At 37.4% G+C, this 24,033-nt stretch overlaps 1 protein-coding gene across 6 annotated transcripts in view; it reads left to right on the top strand.

Moving 5' to 3' along the window:
- Positions 1–5,638: 5,638 nt before the first annotated feature.
- Positions 5,639–24,033, top strand: part of slc12a7b (solute carrier family 12 member 7b) — a 51,953-nt gene continuing 33,558 nt past the window's right edge. For 5 of the 6 annotated variants that reach the window (XR_015710881.1, XM_087788751.1, XM_087788750.1 and 2 more), the window contains exon 1: positions 5,639–5,885. Coding sequence is in view for 5 of the 6 variants with exons in the window: in XM_087788751.1 (XP_087644877.1) it covers positions 5,654–5,885 (232 nt within the window). In the remaining variant the exon portion in view is untranslated. Of the gene's footprint in view, positions 5,886–16,402; positions 16,733–24,033 lie in introns of those variants that run through there. The other variant, XM_087788749.1, reaches the window with a different exon arrangement.

Here is a 24,033-nt window from a genome sequence, read left to right as displayed (position 1 = left end):
ATCATGGTCTGCAGATGTAGAAGATGTCTTTTGAAAGAACAGGCGAGACAGGGGGGTCGGGGGGGTAATGATGACCAGATGGTCTGCTGTAGAATGACGCAGCAATAGGGGATCCATTAACGCCTTTGTTCCGTCCATGACACTGACCTACATAGACCTCATCATAGAGCATTTTGAATCACAGCAGCTGTTTTAAAAGCACACGTTTCGAATGTGTAATCACTCCCCACTTTTGTTGATGGGAGTCCCTTGGAGGTTGAGACGTCCGGGATTGATGACGCGCAGTGACAAACCTCGATTCTAAATCACAGCAGAGTGGGTGTGGTTATGGTAAACAAGATTTAATCTCCAGAAAAAATAGTCGGTTCCAGTGGGCAAGACTTCAGATCATTTTCTATGGTAAATATTTCAATTAAAAAAAGAGTTTTGTACAAACAGACACTGATGATACAATAGATACGTTTATATTTATACTTAAATCAACACATTAGTTACCCTCTAACAACAGAAACGAGTCCACGCCAGTGTGTATATATTACACAAGCAATACAATTCTACTGTATATAGACTTCATTATTATTAACCCTTAAGACCCCTTACAGAGTTGAACTTCATTCTGACCTTGGTCCTATGCTTCATACATTTCCATGTATTTAATTTTGTAAATATACACTTTGCTGATTTTCTTTATTCAACCAACCCTATTATTTCCCCCCTGCAGCACTATAAAAAGGAATTATGCTCCACCTCTCCCCCAGTGATCATCCTCTTCAGCTTGGGTCTTCTAACAGAGGCCAGGGACCTTGAGGGTCCTGTGCAGTATATTGATGTTGCAATGGCTTCATCTACCACAGCAGCTTATCTATGATGAGCTCTAGCTCACTATTTTGTGGGTGAAAGTCACTCAGGATTATTGTTCTTACAGGATTGGTTATTCTTCATCACATTGGGAGGATCTCATCTGGACCTCGGGGTCTCCGGTTTGTATTTTCTGTGAGGGGGTGGTATGATCATGGATGATAAAACAACGTAAAGAGGGAAATATATGGCAGTATATAATTGATGAAAGTTTCTGGTATGAGGGTCACTGAATTCATTACTGACTTTCTGTGATGTGAGTTCGAGTGTTGGTTATTAAGAAAAGAACAAAACATTTAGAACTATAATAATCAAAGTGGAGATGTAAAAAAGAATATACATCGATATCATCTTAACTGACTGAAAAAAAGGCTAAACAAGAGTTTTAATGGAAGAGTCTCTTATAATAATAAAAAAAAAGAAGTATGTCAATATTGAACGATCAAATGAACCGAGCTGCGTGAGGCCAGCAGTGTCGAGCCACAGACGCCAGACATGTTCCATTTGATCTCAGGGGACAGTGTGTCTATGGCAACGGAGCAAGAGGCTCGCAGACAAACAATTAGAGCACAAGAGTTTATAGCTTCAGTGTTTTACAGAGTTACGCATCAGGTATTGAACACAAACGTTACGTTGAAGATTTGTAGAAACGCTGTATGTCTATCTAATCTTAGCAGCCTGCACTGTAATAATCTGGAGGGAATATAGATTTATATAGAGGTAATTTATATGGATACAAATCAACCAGAGACTATTTCACATGACCTGAGCACAACAGGAAGTGAAAAAATGGTGACAACGCTGTGATCGTGTCGAGAATGAAAATATCCAAAAGATTAATTCTGATATTGTGTTTGTCACTCAATTTTTTTGTGTTCAAACCACATCTGTTTGCCCAAAGCTTAGGCTTTAATCTGCATTTTTATTTTTTGTTTTCCTGTTCATGCCACAGTGAGATTATGAATTCTGTAAGGAATGATTTAAGCTTTAAGATTAAAAAAAGATACTGTAAGCACTCAGTTCTAGGACAGAGCTTTGGTTAAATCCAAGGAAATCGTATATGGAAAAAATGCAAACTCTTGTATTGAGATGTACTTTATAGTTTAAGTTTTAGAATTAATGTCAAATGTCATGTTTTGGGAGTCAAACCAGGAAGTACTTATTTAACAGAGCTTTAGAAGAAATGATGCCCAGCAGTCGAGGTAATCATCGTCGTGCAGCTCGTCACCGACCAGCTACACCCCCCATGTGTCGAGGAGAGATACTGAAACTTGCTTTAATCTTGCAGCTGAGATCATAACTCAGACATACCTCAGACAATCAATCACACAAATGACACACACACATCTAAATGAACATGACAACAACAGAGTTTCAATTATTATTAGAAAGGAACAATAAACTGTATAGAAAATTTAGAATAAATTTGACAAACTGCTGTGAGTTAAAAAAAACGGGCCTGACAATATAATTGCTAGTTACCTTGTAAACAACATAAAGAATTATAATTATTTTTATATTATTATATATTATTTTATATTATTAATTATTGTGTTTCTCATTTATATGTGTATGTAATATATTTCATATTATTATGTGTATTTAATATAGATTAAATGTCTAAAAAATAAATATATACAGTATATACACTATAAATATGAGGATTTATGAAGAAAAAAACGCTGAAAAATAAGATTGACTTCTTTTAAAACCATTTCTACATAAAAAATAAAAACGAAACTTAAAATGTACCTTATTATAACAACATTTGAAATTATTACTTTATAAAATCCTCCCCCGTCTGAAATCTTGGCGAACCAGAGGTTACAAGAGCGAAGCTGATTCCAAGGAAGTTCACGCTTTATTTATACAACGAGTATCTCGGAGATGGAGACCTCGGGGATTGGTGACGAGCAGTGACAAGCCCTGATACTTGGCCAATAACAGCGGAGTCGGTGTGGTTATGATAAAAAAAACTATTCAAATAAAAAGAGTGTTTGGTACAAACAGACACATATTGATGAGTACAATAGAGGTATAAGACACACAAAAATCAACACATAGCTTGTTAAACACATTTAAAATACACATGTTATGACCTTTAACATAATTAATTATGGCTCTTATAATACCAGACACCTCATAGAAGTCCTGTGTTCTATTTAGATGTACATGTAACACTGTTCAAGCTGTGGAATCCACAAATTATTTTTGAGGTATTGTCAAATATTTGAGGTCATCATGATAACAAAGTGATACCAAGAGTTACAGTCAAAACAGGGTCGTCACAGCAGGACATGTTTTCTCGCCCCAACGCCAGAATGAGCTGAAGCACAAATTCAACGCCACTTATGAGAACAATGCTCTGAAGCCTAGCCTGATGACCCCTCTGTCTGTAAAGATTCCACACGCTAACTAAAGTGTTGTGTTACAACCAAAGTTATGTCATCTTGAACGCCAGGAAACATTTTAAAGTTCCACATACATCCAGCATGTTCCCGGGTGGGAACCATAAGTCACGCTCTATATTTAGCTTTGATTGCTCATTTATTCTGAGATGTAACAGGCCAACGATATTGTGACCGGGTGACGGTAAAAGGGCGAGACTCTGACTGATTTTTAAAATTAGCACGATAAATTTGGATTACATGGAAAAAGACCATGACGGCGCGATAATTACTCATCATGTGACAGACGAAAAGAAAGGGTTCTTATCAGGAAATCCAAGCAAAGGTAGTGTTCTTATAAAACAGAAGTTTGGTTATTTGGTTTTCTCACCTTTTTTTTCGGCTGTGAGCAAATACAATTCTTTGAATCACAGAAGTTGTTTTATTAATTTGATTTTAAGAAATGTAAAGACATGACAATTAGGCGCCGCAGAATGGCTGCCTTAGTAAGTAAGTAATTTATATTTGTAGAGTGCTTTTCAAGACCAGGGTCACAAAGCGCTTAAACAATCAAAACAATACTCAATAAAATATATACTTAAAAGGTCAAGACAACACGGAGACAAACACAGGAGTCTGATATTATCAAGGAAAAGCTTGCACCAATAAAAACGTCTTCAGATGTTTCTTGAAGGAGTCAGCTTAGTGCACGGTTTTATTATCCTTTTGCTTGTTTTATGTGTTTTCTTATTTCCTTATTGTATTCTCTACTCAGACCACACAAAAAAAATCCATGTTGTGTTTACAACACTAGCAATTTTATTTACTGATTCTGGCCTTTGGGGGAGGTGTGTATTGTTTTTAATGCTTTAGAGACCTTTGATAAGCTATGGTAGACAAAATAAAATGTTTAATTTATTATTAGTTTGATTATTAAGGTAATAAAGTTCATTATAATTTATAATATAGTTCCATGGTTTACCATTTTTAACAAATAACAGAGCAAGAAGGAAAATATGAATATTCCTCACATCAATAGTACAGTATTATATATTTTTAAACATGTATATTATAATATTAAATGAATAATTTAGGCTTATTTAGGCTTAAATCTATTTTTAAATGTAATGCAAAACTTAAACCAAAAAGCAATGTATTTCAAAATGTGTCCTTTCAATTTTCTTTTAAATTGCATTTATTTATTTCAACATAGGTAGGTTCCAAAGTTTTTAGTGGTCATTAAAAAAAAAGACTTCCATAGGTTTAAAAAGCTTTCTACACTATCAACAGATGTTTTTGTTGATTGTTTGACATTTTAATTATTATTATTAATTATTTATAACTAAATCTATACTATAGTATAATTTAAGGAATAACATATGACTGGCACGACATAATCGTATTGGCCTATGTGCATGTGACTTTGTTTTTTTGTTTATATTCTGTTTATTAGTTGATTATTTAAGTTTGTTGATTATTTATTTCATTTTGTTGGTCACTTATTTTAATTTATTTTCTTGAATGTCTTAATTAAGGTCTGTTTCAGTCTTTAAATGTTGTTCAAGTTCAAGTATTCATGATGCAAAACATGATCTGATCCAGACTTACACCCCAGCTCGGGCTCTGGGGTCTGTGGATCAGAATCTACTGATGGTTCTTCGCACACGGTTCAGGACCAGAGGAGAGAAATCCTTCCAGACTGTTGCTCCTAAGCTTTGGAACGATCTTCTATCTCTCTTTGCGCTTGATGGATCTACTGATGTTTTTATTTGTTAAGGCTTTTCTTTGATTTTCTGGAACTCCTTTTGTGTTATCAGTTTTATCTTGATCTTTAAAATATATACTTTATTGAATATTATTTTGATTGTTTAAGCGCTTTGTGACCCTGGTCTGGAAAAGCGCTATATAAATAAAAATGACTTACTTACTTACTTACTTAAGTATTAATGATGCAAAACATGAATACTTAACAACAGACATTAAACACTTTGTGGGTCAGAGAGGACCACAATTTCATTCATGCTGTCCGTCTCCATACATGCATATTTGACAATAAAAGAACTTGACTTGATCATTAAGGTCATAAAGTTGGAGACATTTATGAAGTCATCCTTTAATCTGACCTACAGTACTGTCTCCCTTTGTTGATATGATTGAGTTTGACGGTTTTGCAATTAACACGACGCGCTCCGATTGGCCAACAAGTTGTTTATGCGTTTGATTGACAACTCCTCGTTAGCCAATTAGAGGACGCTTTGGGGGCGGGTCCCGCTGTGCTGTCACCAGCTCCTCTGATGGGTTGTCAGCGGAGTCCCTTCAGTGAGACCCGCGAAGAAGACGAGACGTGTGGGTCGCCCGGAGAACACTCTCCACAGGGAACGAAGGGGGGTCACAAGTAGAAGCAGGACATGGGCGACAGATTCGTGGTGGTACCGGTGGACACCGGAGGAGGAGGTGGGGGGGGTATCGCCCGGGATGGGGAGCACATGGACGCGGTGGTGGCGGACCCGGACCCGGCGCCGGACAGCGGCGAAGATGTGGACCGGGAGATGGGGGACGACTCCGTCTTCGAAGCGGCGGCGCAGGACCCGGATGCCGTGGTGCCGATCCTGGAGTACAACCGGGAGCCGAACAAGTACGGTAAGACTCGGTGTCCCACTTCTTAAACCGCGTCTCGTCTGCCCCGGGATTAGCTGCTGCGTTTATCCGCCGTTAATGACACCGACCCGGGCTTCACCGCCGACAAAAACCCGGGCTCCTCTCACACGAGAAACAACCTTTTTATTATTAAATATTCCCCTTTTATCAAGTTCCAAACTCCTAAACTTTATTGGCAGAAGCTGTCAAAAACCTTGTTATTCTAGCTTTGGAAAAAAAAAAAAAACTAGCTTGTACTTTAAAGTTGAGCCACAACTGCTGCTGCATGTCTTCCTGCCAGAGTCTTCTGTGACACTTCTGTTAATAGAACAATTATTAAGTTATCAAAAAAAGCTAAAATAGAAGGTGATGTATTCCTCAGTGACACGCCCTCTCTCACTTTGTTTAGTTGTTGTGAGTTCATTGTTTATGTTGTGTATCTTAAGTAAGCACATGTTTTATTCTATCAAGTTGTTGCTCACATGCTTCCTTAAATGTGTGAAGCAAATACATGTTCACCTTAAACCAACCATAAATGAAATATCAGGCTTGAAATTAAATACATGTATTTGTTTTTTTAGTTTAATTTACAGTTCCTCTCCATACGAAAACAATAATCCCACATCCCTTTGATTCCAAATGACTTTGTAGCTTTTTAATGTGTCTTACATGATCGCTCCTTAAAAAGTACCTTGAAAGTCTTGAATTTCTTTGTTATTCTCAGTTCAAACGTGGCTAGAGAAATTAAAAAGATTATGTTGACTTATATGCAGGTCAATATTTGTATATATATTTGTAGACATTAACATAATTACAAGTCAAGTTAACAAATATTTAAGTTTTATGGCGGCAGAATGAATCTTTTTGAAAAAGAAAACAGTGTTTAGGATTAAATACAACTGAACATAACTTGCCCCAGTTATTGAGTTGATGTTTGTGTTGCTATGAAGACATTGTACCTACTTACAAATGTTAAAACATCCCTTTTGTTCTAGATTTAGTTTAGGGTAAAATCCCCCCAGAAATGCTCTCAACTTTTTATTTAATCGCAATGTTATCCTTTTAGTCAATTGTCTCTATAAACTAGAATCTGAATATATATATATATTAATTTGGTGTAATCTATCAGATGCCATTTTTTCATTTAAATTAAAAGCAATTTCCAATCATATTTCTATTCTTTCTAGAAAAGCTACAGACAACAACGAAAAGCATCTTCCGTATAAAACGATGCGTAAATAATAGTTTGGAAAAGGTTAAAGGGTCAAAATCCACATGAACCTTGGAACACGTTTACTTTCTTGTTTTGATTGCTTCTATAGCAACAGCTGAGAAGGTGAAAGAATAATAGGGTCCATTGCAGGCGAGTCAGGGTGCTCACGCTTACACTGTGCTGATGGACTAATGTTGACAAAGACAATCTGTGCGTGTGTGTGTGTGTGAGAGAGAGAGAGTGTGTGTAATCATACTGATTGTTCAAGCGAAAACTTTGTGAGCCAAGCTGCTAAAGTGTGTCAATATTTTAGTAGAGCGGGAAGGAAAAATATTTTGCTAGTAACAGGGTTAAAGATAGGTTAGATGTACTTTATGGTTAACGTTAACAAAAAACATCAATATTTTATGAAGTACATTTTTGAAGCGTGTTTTCATTGACTGTGATCGAGTCTTTCTCTTGAGTAAGAACTTCTCAGAGAGCTCAAATTGCAGACTGAAGTAATGGGAAGTGATGTAAGTACCAGCACACGGACCAAGTCGCTCAACAGTAGGTCTCCTATGAGGGGAAACGATGCCAGTAGGCTCTAAACATTCTCTGCATATCGTCGGTAAGGTCACACGGCTGGAATGGTCCATGTCGTATTACATTTTTTTGACACACACACGGATAGCAATTCACACCACGGGCGTTCTGTCACTCATGAGTGACGGACTGAGAGCTGACGTTTGTAACACCAACATTTGTAATGTGCCGTCCGTCACATGAAATACATGTGTTTGTGTAGACAATGTGGAAACAAAAATTCAAATTGTTTTGAAAGCAGTTGCTAAAGATAGAAATGTAGCAAAACATGCATTTGTTTAGTTCTTTAAAGATATTGATAATTGCAATTAAACATGAATTAAGGCTTTTATTAGAGAATGAATAATAATTTGTCATGGCGGCTGCCCAGAAAAACGTATGGCTTAATGGTGAGCATGGTGTTGAGTAAGATAAGTTAAGTGTCAAGGAGCCATCCCGAAGAGATACCCTGGGCACGACCCCCACTCATTTAGGTTGTTTAAATGCTAGTTAGTGCTCAAGTTAAGGATCTGGAAGAAACCTAACAAGTTGTGCAGGTTCAAAATGGGTTCGTCAAGATTTTAGGAATGCATTTCTGCGGTGGGATTGTTGAACAAGCGAACATTTTCTGTTGAATTCTATATTGAGTTCAGGTCAAGTTTCTTTTTCAGAATTGGAATCCAGTGGTGAGAGAAAATGTCCAACTCTTGACTCAACTGAAACGTTCATAGGAAAATGTTTCATATTGGTTGGTTGACCCTAGTGCGCTCTTTTTAACAGACAAGTAGCGTTTTTTGGCCACATTTGTATCCCAGAAACTTCTTTCAGCAGCACTGTGGTAACCCTGCATTATTTCTCTCAGGTTCATTACTCAACTAACTCTGTAGAATATTTATTTTCATTGTAATGAGCTCCTTTCTTTGCGTTGCCGCTGGTGAGATGGCCACACACTGACTTACCTTCGGACCAACCCATCAAACTACTGTACTTTTGTATAATCGAATGGCAAAGCTGGTAATTTAAGATTTTAGATTTGAGTTGATCCTCCACATAACTAAACATATTCACAGGCCTTGAAAACTAAAACACTTATTAAGGACCCACTTCGGGGACGAAGATAAGTGTCTGTCCACGCAAGCAATCACCCAAAGTTTCTCCGGTTATTGGCATGTTTTTAATTGATCAAACATTGTGGGATTTTCATTCATTGGTTGTCAGAAAACCAAATTCTTATTATTTAAAATGAATAAGTTGATTGATGGGCAATAAAGTCCACACATTGGGGGAAGTGTTGGAGTTGAGTCTCAGATGGGGTTGTGTATATCTTCATGATATATCTAGACATATCTGACCTGTAGCCTCAAAATACTTTTTTAAGCTAGTGGCTTCTGAGGTAGGCTGTTGCATTGTGGGGGCCTCGGGCAAGATTCTTAGCCCTATAGGACTTCTTGAATGGTCTTCAATCAAAAGGGCATCTGTGACTTTGATTATTGTGAGAATAAATGTACATTTGGATGCCGATGTAAATATTGTGAATACACCATCATGATTTTTTTTATCACCTACTGCTCGAACATCAGCACTCCAAGTGCTTGATCTCTATTGATGAATGCCTGTGTTGGTATTTACTGGCCCCGTAATTACATAAGGGTCCGCACGCCACATTGCGTGAGCAAGGAACGTGCGTTCGCCTGTTTAAAAAAGCCTGCCCCGTTGGTGTCATGTGCCGACCTGGGCTTTATTTGGACACAAGTAGTCAGCACATGGACACCAGCTGGACCCTGGCATCCTCTATATCTGCTCCTGCCCCAGTGGGGGTCTCTTGACACTCAAGTTAATGATTTTTTTCCACATCTACACAAAAATACTCAAAATATTCTTTGATTGTAATGTGTTTGTTTAGGTACAAGTTCGTCTCCAGTATCCGAACTCTCTATCATGTGATCTTTAGAAATATAACAGAGAACCTAAACTCAAAAACAAGAATTAATTTAATCTGTTTCAAGAATTAAAGATTTAAATAGAAATTATAAAAATTAAAATTAACGAAGCAAGTGTTCCTTCATCTCAACACTTCAAGTCGAATTTATACTACTTGGATCAATTTATTTTATTTTTTTTCTGTGGTATCTTTAAGAAATCTTCTGTATTTGGTTTGTTTTAAGTTGTCAATCAGAAGTTTAAGCTGCTCAGTGGTGGCATCAGCAGGCGTCGGATGTCTGCTGCGTATAGGGATCTGGATGAAGATTTACTTTGATCCAGTGAGCACTGATTCACCGGCTGGTTTTCTGTGAAGGTTACGAACTGTCCAGTAATTTGAGTCAACAATTCTGTTTTATTAGTTGTGCTTTGGATGATCCTTTTTCAATTCATGGTAAATCATGCAAGGGTATATTGGAGAACAACATTTCCTGTATTTAAAATGAATCTATCCTTTGTATTATAATTTATTAATTGATTTAACTGGGTCAATAATTTGGTTTAGCGTCTAACCCCCTCCCTTGTGCAGCATGACTGAGTGACACCTTTTGTGTGTTGAAGATAGAGTGGAGATGTAATCCTAGCTGGTTATCCATGAACAACTGCCTAAGGAAGCTACTTGGTGTCATTCTACAAGATATCGGAACTTGATTGCCACTATTAGGAAGTCTGTTGGAAAACATGGATACAGCGATTTATCGCTTTATTTTTTCACGATACTGTATCGATTGGACGAAATTCATGTTCTGTTCTTGCATTACTGCCATTAAAACTGATTCCCAAATTTGATAGCACTGTAACGATTGTATTTTAATACTTTGTATTTTATCTTTTACATTAGTTCTTTTTTTAAATTTCGATAGTGTGTCCAAAATTAAATAATTGTGTTGCAATGAAACTTTCACGTTCTCCACAGCCTAAGTTACAAAAAAATTCTGCGAGATTCCAACAAATTACAGAGGACGAGAGGATACAGTCGACTCCAGCATCTTTGAAAGCTGATTTTTGGAAATATTTCGATTTGAGTACTCAAACAATACTACAAATATATACTTGTTCCTACAGAATCCTGTTTCGTGATACGTATCGACTGGTTTCTTGCCGATATACACTTCCCTAATTATTAAGCGTCAAGGCTTTCATGGTTTGGCTGTAACTTCCTCTTTACTGGTTTGTGTTGCATTTCAGAAATACATTTGGACTGATTGTGGGGCGGGAGGGGGGGGTTGTTTTAGGGTCAGACCTGTGGTATTTATGTAATGCGGTAGCTCCTGCTCTCATGTCAGTTCTCGAATTCAACACAACTCAACACGCACTAGAGGTGTGGCAAGATCTCATGCTGTGAGATCTCGTGGGATTAAATCCTAATGATATAAACCTATCGGACTGAAAGCTTGTCTGGCATCTATTTAGTTTCCTTAAGGGACAATTTTAATACATTTTTATTTGTTCAGGCTTTTGCTTGATTTTCTGGAACTCCTGTGTTGTTCTCAGTGATATCTTCAACTTTTAAGTATTTATTTTATTGAGTATTGTTTTGATTGTTTAAGTGCTTTGTGACCCTGGTCTGGAAAAGCGCTATATAAATATAAATTGCTCACTTACAATAATGCACATTTGCTGCTCTGCCCGAAAGAATTGATGCTATAGATCATGTCAAATGTAAAGATGCCTCAACGCCAAAGAAGTCACAAATCATGAACGAGCAAGATCACAAGTTTATTTATCCTCATTCATTCAATATATTTATCCTAACACCATCGAAATAGAAAAGATCGCATCGAGTCATTTAAACACTTGGTTAAGTTGGGCTATGTCCAGGTGGTGACATTTGAAGATATGCTGGGACTAACTGGAGTTAGGACTTAATTGTAATTCATGTTCTAGAAACACATGTGTGGCATTGACATGTTGTTGTTCGTCTTGGACTTTTCATGGGACAGGATAACATTACCGGTAGTTGTACGTGGATCATTTTCCAGAGACGGCAACAAATGACAAAATACATTACCTTCGGTCATTCCTAAAGTCCACCGCACCTGAGACGATCTACACATCTACATTTCCAGAGTCAAGTGTGAGTGCCATGAAATGATGATATCTTCTTTATTGTAGCTCACATCAGTGGATAATCAGAAAAAAAGCTATTTCAATTTTATTTGAATTGATGCGTCTTTAAATAGTTATTTTACATTTTTCATAATGGCTGACTGAGAGGCCTTTTTCAAAGTTTCCATGAAGATTAAACACAATTATTTTGAAACAACGAGAGCCTTTTTTCTCTGCTCTGGCAAAATGCACTTGCAGCTTGTGGCAGCTAGGGGTGCCAAAAACAAACATGTTCAATCTTTTGAATTAACGAAACAAAAAAAAAGACGAAAGCTTTCCCTGAAACAACGTATTATTTTAGAGGACAGTTCAAAATTATATTAAACCATTACCTTTTCTAATGTAATTGTCGATTTTTCCCTAATAAAAAATGATGTTTACATTATAAAAAAGCAAGCACATGAGTTGTGCCATTCAATATCTTAATAAAAGCACTCGCAGACACGCGGGGGAACAAAATAATAATGCTTGAAAAGGATCTTAAGCTGTCGGATCCTGAGACTGTTGTTTGCAACAGGGCTTCACGGGTGACTAGCAGGACTGTTTGGGTTGTTACCTGAGATGGTTGACGTGTGACGGCCCCTTGTGTGCAGTCTTTAAAGACCTCAGAGCCTCACCTGGTGTAGTTCAGGGATCAGTCGCTAATAAAAAAAAAAGAAAAAGAAGAGTGGTGACATTGAGTTGGGAACTGTTACTGTGTACATGTCGCTTTTCTTATGGTCTAGAATGGTGTGCAGTTTCTTCTTCAGTCAAAAGGGGGCAGCAGAGCATCATGGAGTCGAGATCACGCCTCGAGCGCTTGAAATTCCAAGACAAATGATTCGAGACTTGATACCATATCTTTCATGACAAACGAGTGACGATGAAATATAAGAAATGTCAGATGACTTATTCAGATGTAGTCACTCCAAAGAGACACGTTTTTGTATATAATCTATTGTACTGGAGACAGACTTTAAAGACAGGTCTTTGTTATTAATTTATGTCTGAATAAAGCAACTCAATTTAACTTATAAAGAGGTTAATAAAGAGGTTATTCAGTTATATTATGGATACATAAAAGACATTTGTGTGATTATATGATGTAGTTTGTCATGGCGAACTTCATTACTAAATGTATAAATCTAATAAACAAGCTTCCTTTATTGACTGACTAAGATCTACCTCAAGGTCTTTAAAGAGCATGTGTTTAACTAAATACACAATTAACAAAGCTAAAAGACAAGTTATTTTATTGTCCAATATGGATTGTATGAATACATTAATTAAGACATTCAAGATAATAAATAAAAATAACCAACAAAATGAAAAAATAATAATAATAACCTTAAATAATCAACTAATAAAAAGAATATAAACCAAAACATAAAGTATGTAATGTACCGAGATTGTGAAATTCCAATTTGCCTGGTTATATAAGGTTTTGCTGGAAGTAAACAGTAAATATAAATGGCAGAAATCGTTTTTAAATTATTTTTTAAATTCAGATATTGCTATCAATCACGTTGTTGTCAAAGATAAAACTATTTTGATTCTATTTCTGATTTTTTTTTTTTACTGCATTCTATAATTTAATTATTGATTGCATTAATATTAAATCAATATGTATGAATTGTCATATTATCTTAATAAAAAATACATACATATATTTGCGTAACAATATTAATTAATTAATAGTGTTGTGGGTTTTTCAAACTGAATGAACCGCTTTCGCTCTTGTAAACACCATCTTTCCTGCAGAGGGCGCTGCTTGTCATTTGTAAACATTAGCTTCTTCTGTTAGGTTCTGTTGTACCACATGGTTCATTCTTTTCACCATCAGATGGATCACTGACCAATCTTTGTTTTAGTGATTCTATATGCAAATGAGAATTATAAAGCTTTAGTGTTCATGAAAGTGAGGGGCAGTGCTGTTTTTAGAGCATCTCACTCCGGCTTTTGTCCTTGTGGCACTCTTGAGGTATCAGTTTCAAATACAATCCCCTTGTTTGGAACAAATCAATACTTTGTATTTTGGACGAGTCAACTGAGTGGGCTGTGAAACTGAAGATGCAGGACTTTGAGTGTCGTTCAAGAGCGGGTCTTTGTCTATCCAACTGTAGTAAAAGGGTAAAAAAAACCATGTATTTTTCATCTTTATATCTCTGTTTTTTTAATAGTATTTGAATAATGGAACCACCATGTATGCGTCTGTTTGCACAAAACTCTATTTTCATTGAAATATTTACATTAGAAAATGGTCTTAAGCCCCGCCCACTGAAAGCTCTTCTCTCAAGATAAAATCTTGTCAACCACATCCACTCTGTTGTGTTTGGTCCAGCATCAAAGTTTGTCACTGCGTGTCACCAATCGTGGAGCATGATTGCAGCTGGCTGGAGGAGGAGTTAAGCCCATTATTACTGGGCACATTATTGCATAATGGCCTCGGCTCTCGTAGCCTATCGTTCGCCGGGATTTCTGACAGGGGGGAACTTAATGAAGTCATGACTTCAAAACATCGTCACGATGAAAGACTTACTGCATCTTGGAGAAGACTTTATATGAAACATGTGAGTAAGTCAAGAGAGTTGGATTTTCACATTAGTTGCCCTTTAACGTAATAAGTTTAAAGGATAAGAGACTCGCATGTTATCACCACCCCTGCTCTCTGGATGAGTGATGTAACCGTGTCTACTGATATCTTGATTCTTTGCTAAAATATTGTTACTACTTTTCACAGGCAGCCTGACTTGTTAAGATACACTTATTTAGTAATATAACCTGACATAGGAGGGAATACATGACTCTCATCATGGCTTTCACTCCTCCTCCTCCTCTTCTCCTGCTATTTCCTTTTGACAGTATTGATCTATTTGTCGTCACGCTGAAAGAGGTCAGACTAAGTGCTGGCTCCATGGCCAGGAGTTCTAAGGTCTGAGAATATAGCATGTCTGAGAGGCCGGCTTCCTGTCATCTGGCTGTTTCCTTTCCCTCCTTTCTGCCTGGAATACAAGCATCATTTAATTTTAACACCAGATGACATCATGCTTTTGAATCTCAAACTAATGCTGTTCATACACACACTGATGCGTTTCAAGTACCAGTGTACAGAAGAACAGAAGAAGCTCCAGGTACTCATTAAAGCAATGATAATTATCCCTGTTTGTTAACCCCTGTGTGCCTGATGGTTCATAATCGTATATGCTTTGTTTAATATTCAACCAAAGATTTCCTAAGGCATTTCTCCGCCACATCTATCAGGGTTAAGACTAACTGAATGGTGGAATAGGACTAACTCCTTTAAGAAACACTTTGACTCCTTTAAGAAACACTTTGACGTTTCTATTTGTTCAGGCTTTTCCTTGATTTTCTGGAACTCCTGTGTTGTTCTCAGTATTGTCTTGATCTTTAAAGTATATACTTTTTTGAGTATTGTTTTGATTGTTAAAGCGCTTTGTGACCCTGGTCTGGAAAAGCGCTATATAAATAAATATTACTTACTTACTTACTTACTTACTAAGACTTGTCTTGTAAAAATTCATGTATACAACCAAGTCGGACAGTGGGTTAGAAATCTGAAATACTCTCTTTTGTTCATATATCTATAAAGATCAGTTTCATTTTGAGTCTGACTTTTAACATTTTTTAAATTGCAAGGAAGATAAAACCACGTACCTACACAACAGGAGCCCTCAACTGTTTTTTTTTGTTTTTTTTAAAGCACATGTATTAAGTGACAACTGCTAAAACGAGAAGCCATAACATTGCATTTACAGCGTTCTATCAATAGGGGGAGCCAGAATCAACATTTCCAATCTCGCTTATGACTGTTTTAAAGTTAATCTATTCACACCATCCAGTTTAAAGCTTGATTAAGCCATTCAACTTTTCGGAGAGTATTTTATATCACTTCGCGAGGATGTCGTATCACTCCAAATAAATGTCAGTAATGCTTTTGATGTTTTTATGTTTATTCTTTTATCACCTTCTCGTTTCTTTCTCTCAGAACAACATTATAATGCCACATGTAATGTTGGTCCAGTCAGGTGCGCCTTGTGTATGTTATGTATTATTAATTTTGAGCCTTTAGTCCAAACAATATGGTACAGCCAAAGGGCCAAATGTTTTCCCTGGTCTGCCTAGCATACACTAGTGTGTGCATGTTTACATGTCTGAAGGAGTTAAATGTAAACACAAATCTGAGTCATGTTTCAGATGAAGAAAGCGCCCCTCTACGCCAGGGTCGAACCAGCGTCTGGATCGGATCCTGTGACGATGAATAGATCTGTGTGTTGTTCCCCCCCCCCCCCTCTTGCTCAAATGCTCTACAGCACCCCCTAATTGTGTTATAACGGACACATGTGTGGTCACCCTTTGTTGAGGAGTGTAGTTAGCCCTGCCTTCTCGTGGAGTCAAATAACACCGCATAGGAAGAGGGTCCGTACACATGTTCTATCACACTTCCTCTTTATTTAGATAGAAATAACCAAAGTCGGCTCTCCTGACATGTAAACACGTCTGGCTAGAGCAGAAAAACGTGTCATTTGTTGCCTCTAAATGTGTGTGTGTGTGTGTGTGTTGACTGCCCCCCAACTGGGTGGGTCAAATCGTGCTCTTCCTTGTTTGGAGAGTTTCAGAGGGTGGGGTTAGAGGGGTCACATGGTTAGACGGCAGCGTCCGGGCAACAGGAACAAACCTGAGACAGTGTTCCTGACACACGAGAGTGCCCGAGGACAACCTTAAAAGACGAGGAGAGGCGTGAGGAGACTTTGTCAGCGGGGAAGAAGAAGAAGAAGAAGAAGAAGAAGACAGAAGAAGAAAGAAGCAGAGGAGTGGGAGGAGAAAGACGGAAGAGATAGGAGCCTGACAGACGAAGCACATGGTGTAAAAATGCCCACTAACTTCACCGTAGTCCCGGTAAAAGACAAGACAGCGGAGGACGGCGTGGATGAAGAAGATGTGAAGGAAAGCAATGTGCTTCAAGAGGACGGTGAGGACGTCCCAGGTGAGTCCAAATTAATTCCAGACTATAACGGGCGCCCTAACATCCTTCTCTCCAGGGATATCAATGTTTTCTAGATGGTTTCTTCTGGTGCACGGTTATTTAATGAAATTATTGAACTTTAATTCTGCCGCTGACATTTGTATGACATACAGTTTTCCATGCCAGAGTTCCTCTTAAACTACAGACTGTTTCCTACATCCTTTAATTTGATTCCTGCTGGACATGAGTCACCAAAAATTTCCATCCCTTTTTTTTTCGCCCCAAGCGTTCTGGAGAACTCAAACAAAGAAGGCACTAATTGGGGCGCAGGATTCTCGTATGCAACAATCTTTGTTAGTCCACATTCCAACAACAGTGGGACGCATGAGATTTAGGAGCAAATAAAAGTGTGATTTCTAGTTTGTTACACCAGGAGTGTCACTGGATGTTCTTTTACTATTTTTAAAATAGTAAAAGATTATGTTTTCAGTAATTTTGTGTTTTTATTTTCAAAGATCAATTTCATTTAGCTGCTATGTATAAACTTTACTATCTGAATGCATAGTTACAGCTATTTTTATGATCATTATCACTTTTATTATAAAACATTATTTGCATATTTAAGTAAGGATGTAAAATAAGAGAAAAAGAGGAAGTCACCGTAGAAAATAATGTATGAGGCTTGCTGGACACAAATTGAGGGAACATTGAAAACTGAAATCCATTTAAAACATTTTATTATATTAAAATAAACATCCCTTTGATAATTAATTGTTTCACTGCCATTGATGAGGAAACCAGTAGAAAGGTAGGTATGGCATGTTGTTGTTGTGATGTTTTTAAATGAAAAAGCATCAATAAATCAATTTCAGTTAATTAAATGTTGAACATGTTGATTGTTTCTGTTGGATGGAAGAGAACTAAGCAACTAACTAAACTATTATGGTGTGTCCTATCAGCATGTGGTATTACCAGAAGTGTTCGCCTCTAATTTGAACTACAGACACTGTGACAGATATGCTCAGTTTGTAGGGATTCCCCCAGTGAACCACTGATGACCTCAAATTGAACCATCAGCACTTTTTATATAATTATGTTGAAAGCTGTCAGACTACGTGGTTTATCAAGTATTGCATAATACTCTGCTGTGCGTTCTCCCACACCCTTATCAGTCACTTTATGGTAGTTGCAAGAAGAAGTCTGTTTGACGTCATTGGATTCTGCTGAAAAGTTGATTTAAAGCTGTGAAATGAGGATTTCTCTGTATTTAATGTGATGTTCTCATGGCTTGGTTGAGGGCATAGTTGTCAGTTTGCTTGTTCACTTGCTTTTACAACATCATTTGGAGTGTCTTCCAACTCGTGGTATCGGACAATATTGATATAAATCTTCAGCATGGGCAAGCAGACAAGAAGTGTCTATGGATGATGGTGTTTGCAGATGATGTGGTGATTTGTAGGGAGAGTGAAGAGGTTGAGGAGAAGCTGGAGAGGTGGTGGTATGTGGTGGAGAGAAGTGGTTTTAAAGTCAGTGAAGATAAGGAATTGAGCTTTGTAGTACGGTATTGAGACCCGATGTTTGGTTTAGACACTCAACAAGCAGAGGTAGGAGCGTCGAGGATTCAGAACACGGGATGTCTTTGGGAAAATCGAGAAAGGTCAACAACAGAAATTGGATAAACGGATTTGAATAGTTAAATAAAGTTTTACCTTACCTTACCTTACCTTACCTTAAATTGAAAAAGTTTGAAGATAAAATTAGGAAGGACAGATGGTTTGCAAACATGGGTAGGAGAGAGAAGGTTTGACCAGGAATGTTAGAGAAAAAAAACCCTAAAATAGAAGATGAAAACAAGCAAATCGGTTCCTGGATGTATTAAATTAGACTTTCAAGAAGACACGTGTCACTAAAGAGGTTGAGCAACAACTATAGAAACCTTCAAAGAAGATGAGGGCGACAATTAAATGAGTCACTGTGTGATTCATTAAGAACTTCACAAAGCAAAATTACAACACTTTTCCTGAAAATTAAACCAGAGGGTGAACATAATAACCTACTATAGCTGTTTTGATTCAGCTCATAACATTCATTTATTTTGAAAATAAAAAGTGGGTTGCTAGGGGCTGAAGCCTATCCCAGTTTTTTAGGGCGAGAGGCAGGGGACACCCTGAGCAGGTGTGTGTCGTAGGGCACACAAAGCCATACACACATTCACATGTTTTCCATTTATTGAAAAATAAAATGTTAAAAACTAAAAACATAAGACCGTTGCATCCCACAAACACAAATGCAAGGAAAAACTGACGATATAAAAAAAACAAACTCCAAATAGAAATTAAATTTGTTTCAGTTTCAATATTTTCATTTGTTCACCATCTTGGTTTGTGGCATCAATTGTTCCATTTACATGAAGAAGGAAATATGTTAAGGAAACATTGGAGACGGTTCTGTCTAAATGGCAACCGTCTGGCGTTCACCGTCACGTAAGAGGGAGGCGGCAGGAACAACATTTTCATTTGTGTAATCCTCAGCACGGAAGGGTCAGGGAGGACATTTTTAACAGACTCCCTTCCCACCTCACTTTTACAGCCGCTCACAATCAAAGCCCGGCGTTTAACTTGTGCTGTGGTGCTGCAATCAGGGCTGCATGCTGGGATTTCACTGTGCGTGGCAAGGAAAGGCCACTTTTATAAGGAGAGATTTGCAGGATCTCACACCGCCTTGAAGGCTGCGCCGTTCCAGCGAACGCAGACGCTTGCCGAGGACGGAGGGAAAGAGCAACCTGCGGTGCACTCGGAGAGCTAGTTTGTGTAGCGTAGAAGTCAAATACGCGTATTGATTATTCCAGCTGCTCGCTTCCAGTTGGCCGACGAAGGGGAGGTGAGACCCCACCCCACCATCTACTGTTAGAGAGTTCCTTCTATGTTTTTGCACTCATCCTGACTGTGCCATGAAGATGGAATAATTATTATTGTGTGTAGATGAATCCTGAATCTCTGCAACACAACCTTAAAACACTCGTATTACACAAAGTTGATTGTTTCTTTCATGCCACCATGTCTACGTTGCCAGTCTGTGAGGCATTTATCGGGCCTATTGATTATTACTGTCTGAAAGGAGTTATTTTGAAAGAATATTTTTCCATTAGCCCGTGTCTATTTCGACATCAATTTGCTTGTGTCCGTCAAGTAAACTCAAAATAAGAAACCTGTAGTAGTGAAACAGAAACAGTTTTTATCTGCCTTGGAATATCTCAAATACGCACCATTAGCTTCAACTTTATCTATGTTGTCTTCAGGCATACTTACTTGTTGTACAATAGTTTTCTTAACGTTGACATTTTTCTAACGATGATAACATGCTGCTCATGTACGAGCGTGACTGATGCTCAAGTCATGCTCATGGCCAACACTCTATCAAAGTGAGAGAATGCTATGAAAAGTATTGGAACTAATGGAGTTGTGTTGACTACGACAAACAAAACAAGGGTGTAGCGAGAGCATACGAGTCAGCTGACTGCGAGACATTAAATCAGGACAATAATATTCCAGTTAGGGGTCGGGGGGGTTGCGGGTCTAGGGAAAAAACAATAGCTGTTAACGGGAAGTAATAAGAATAGAATTAAAAAACTTTTATTGCCAATGTTGTTAACACAACATAGGAATTGTTTGTGGTGTTGTAACAGAATAAACTGTAACGACCACAAATGCTTATCAACAGATGTCCTCGTATTGTCAGTAATAACCAGTGAGAGTTGTGTTTAGAAACTGTTTCGTAGCCTTTTTTAATTTCACAATATTGATAAAGAAAGACTTTCATTTTAGATCCATGAAAATATTTTATGCGGCCCTCCTGGCCTGGGTGAACCCACACCCGTTTCCGCCCTACACCCCATGAACTGACACCACCCACTTTACGACTACTTCTACTAAAAATCCTTAGTTTTATATTCATCCCTTTTGACTGTAAAATTGGATAAACACGTGCAAGTGTTCTGAAATGACTGAAGTTTACGACTGTGTAATTATGGAAAGAGACAAATATTAATGACATAAAAACGTATTGATGTGGTAAGAAGTCTTAAAATGACACAAATAAACAGACTTTTTTAATCAGTTTTCCTGCCAATTATTTGGCGAGACATTTCCCCTGAAGGCGTTCCGACCCGTTATATTTGCTCAAAATCAGTTTGGATCCATTTAACGTCACATATATTCATTTGATTTCCTTGTTTTACATCCTCAAAACCTTTTTGTTAAATGCCTATGCAGGCTTTAACAAAACTAGTTATTTTTCAATATCAAAAGATGGTATTTTGCAAAATTAGACTCCACTTTGTGTATACGTCTGAGTTGTGTTGTTGGGGTCAACACCCATTAGATCATACTTCAGTGCCGAGGAGATGCATTGTCTACAGTGTGTCCTGGGTCTGACCCATGTACTCCTCTTCATGGGTGTTGCCTAAAAAGGTGAGTGTGCACAAATGCTGCGTTTCTCCTTTTTTTAGCGAGTGAGCTGTCATCCTGATTCAGCACATGTACCAGGGGGAAGGGTGGGACTCCAGGAAATGAGGACGTAGCAGAGGAATGTAACACTGAGTAAAAGCATGACATGTGTAATAACAAAAGAATATTTATTTCCACTTCTTGCCAAAAGCTTGTTCAGAATAACCAAACTTTGCAAGATAGAGGTTTGGGTTCAGAATCTCAACGTTTGTTAAGAACTTGACATTCCTGCCGAGAGCAAAGTGTGACATGTGATGTTTGCTAGAGCCACGATAAAAGTCAAAAACACTTTTGTTTTTAACTTGAGTAACGGAGAAACTGCTTCTTAAATATTGACTTGATGAACGTCATTTGCAAGATTCATCCATTGTGTTGACATAAAAGATTCACAGAGTATTTTTATGGTTCATGGTGCAACATTTACTTCCAAATAACAAGTGTCAAACTGAAGGTCTAATCCGGCCCTCAAGTCATTTCATGTGGCCCCTGTCGGCTATTAACTGGAAATTGATAGTTAAGATTTTAATACCGTTTGAGATTGAATTTGACCAAATTTTTCACATTCTAATTGTTACACCTGTTGTACTACTACATGAGTTTGAAGTATTTTTGTCCTTAAAATCACATTATATTTATCTCAGAAATGTGACTATTTTTTGTTTTGTTTTAAGTAAAGAAAAAATGTTTTTGCTCACCCTAATACATATGTGTGTTTAGAAAACCTCTCTGGGATTTTTTGCATTATCGTCCCTACAATAAGTGTTTTACTCTGTTCAGAGATATCCATCCCTGTTTTTAAATAGCTATCAACTGCTATGGTTGCAGTCAAATTTTGTTTCTTCTTTACAATAAGCTCAGACGGACTAATCTATTTTTTTTAAGTGCCCAAATAAAGTTTTGAATCATTAACTTTGCGAGAACGACGAACATGCACTTGGATAATAAGATTCCAAACGTATAGCGTTCAGTTCTAAGTTGTTAAACTCTATTAAAGAGATTTCACACCCAGGTTTAATTGTAAAAAGTGAACGACTCGGGGCTCCGGTTACTCTCCGAGCCCGACGGATCATCTTTCTCGTTACCGTGACTTCCTCCTTCCTGTCCTCTTATCTCTTCCTCCCCTCTGGTTCCCAGCTGTCGATATGGTACCTCAGATAAAAACCTGAGCAACTCTCTTTAATGTCCGTTCACGTCTTCAGACGCATCCGTCGAAAACATTTTTCCGCGGGGAAGTTATCGACACAAACACCGCTGGCATCCGCTCTAAATCATAAGATAATTACAGATTATCCAAAAGCTTTGTTCTACCCGATAAATACTAATGCGGTCTGGTTTTCGGAGAACCACACTTAATAGCTGCGAGGAGATCCAGCCTCGGACTGTCAACCACATCCACGTCAACCACAAAGGCTGGTTTCTTGTCTCCAGCTTGTTTATAGATAACAAATAAAAATGATCATATTTGAAAGTTAGGAGTATCTTTATTGTGGTTAGAATGTGGCCTTCATGGAGTACACTAAGGTAAATGGTAAATGGCAGAAAACGAACAACTCTGCTGGTCCTTTAGTACATCCAATAATTTGACGTCATAAGTCCTAATGCAACACACTCTATTGGCTCTTACTCGCATTCATCATTTATTAATGTCAAAGCCAGTGTTGACTTGTGCTGTTACTCATTTCATTTATATCTGTCAACATCGAAATGAAGACACTGGAAACCTCTTTGTACTTGTTACTCAAAGAAATGATAACACAATGAATGAAGACAGATGACACACGAGGACAATACAAAACACACATTGAAATTATCCACATGTTTTTCCATTATGTTGTAGCACAAATCCCAATGTAGCCCCGTGTGTATCTTTAATTCAAGAGAATTAATGTTGTTTTATAACAGTGATGTTTTAGCAGATATTAAAGTGCAGTGTTTGAAAATATATTTATAATAAATGTTGGGTGAGAGTTAAGATAACGAAGATTAAAAATACAAAGTGACATTGTGAGAAAATAAAACACAAGAGAAATAAAAAAGAAAACCACACGAAAAGATTGTATTATGTTTCTCACTAACATTAAGAAAACTTACTAATTGCATTAACACTTTCCATGACATTTCACGGTGAAAATTAGTACTAAGAATAAATGTAGTAATGTTAGTTTTTATGCTTTTGTGTAAGTGTGAGGTTGTCGTTACTGTGTCGAATCGGAGCAGAGAAGATAATGAGTCAACAATATAAGTCTTTGTCCAATCGTAAGACTGGTTTGTTTTATTTAAACAATGAATGTATTAAACATCCTAAGACATTTTTATTTGTGAAGGCTTTTCCCTGATTTTCTGGGACTCCTGTGTTTGTCTTATGTGTCTTGATCTTTTCAAGTACCGTATATATTTTAACTGTGTATTTTGTTTGATTGCTAAAGCACTTTGTGACCCTGGTCTAGAAAGGCACTTTACAAATAGCATTTACTTATTTACTTACTTACTTAAATGACTCTTTTAGTCAACTAAAACTAGATGGAAAAAAAACAAACTTTTAGTATTCACCTCACAAGTATGAGGACAGCATTCAAGTCCTGGACAAAATGACCTGAAGCTAGATTTGAGTCAGATGTTTAGAACACGAAGTAAACTCATTCCAGGTGAGGACTTGGTTCACTTTACGTTGTGATACAGTGACCCAGGCTGGAAAACTGCGGTATTACAATCTAGGGTAGAATTGTTATGCATTTTTAATCCGTTCAGAATACATTTCTGAGGACGGCGAAAGTGCATTTTCAATAGAAAAACCAATAAAAGAACAATAATAATTAT

The sequence above is a fragment of the Callionymus lyra genome, chromosome 4 (assembly GCF_982586985.1).
Source record: "Callionymus lyra chromosome 4, fCalLyr1.hap1.1, whole genome shotgun sequence".
Classification (NCBI taxonomy): domain Eukaryota; kingdom Metazoa; phylum Chordata; class Actinopteri; order Syngnathiformes; family Callionymidae; genus Callionymus; species Callionymus lyra.
Note: the sequence above shows the minus strand (reverse complement) of the source record. Positions and strands in the feature narration are given on the sequence as shown.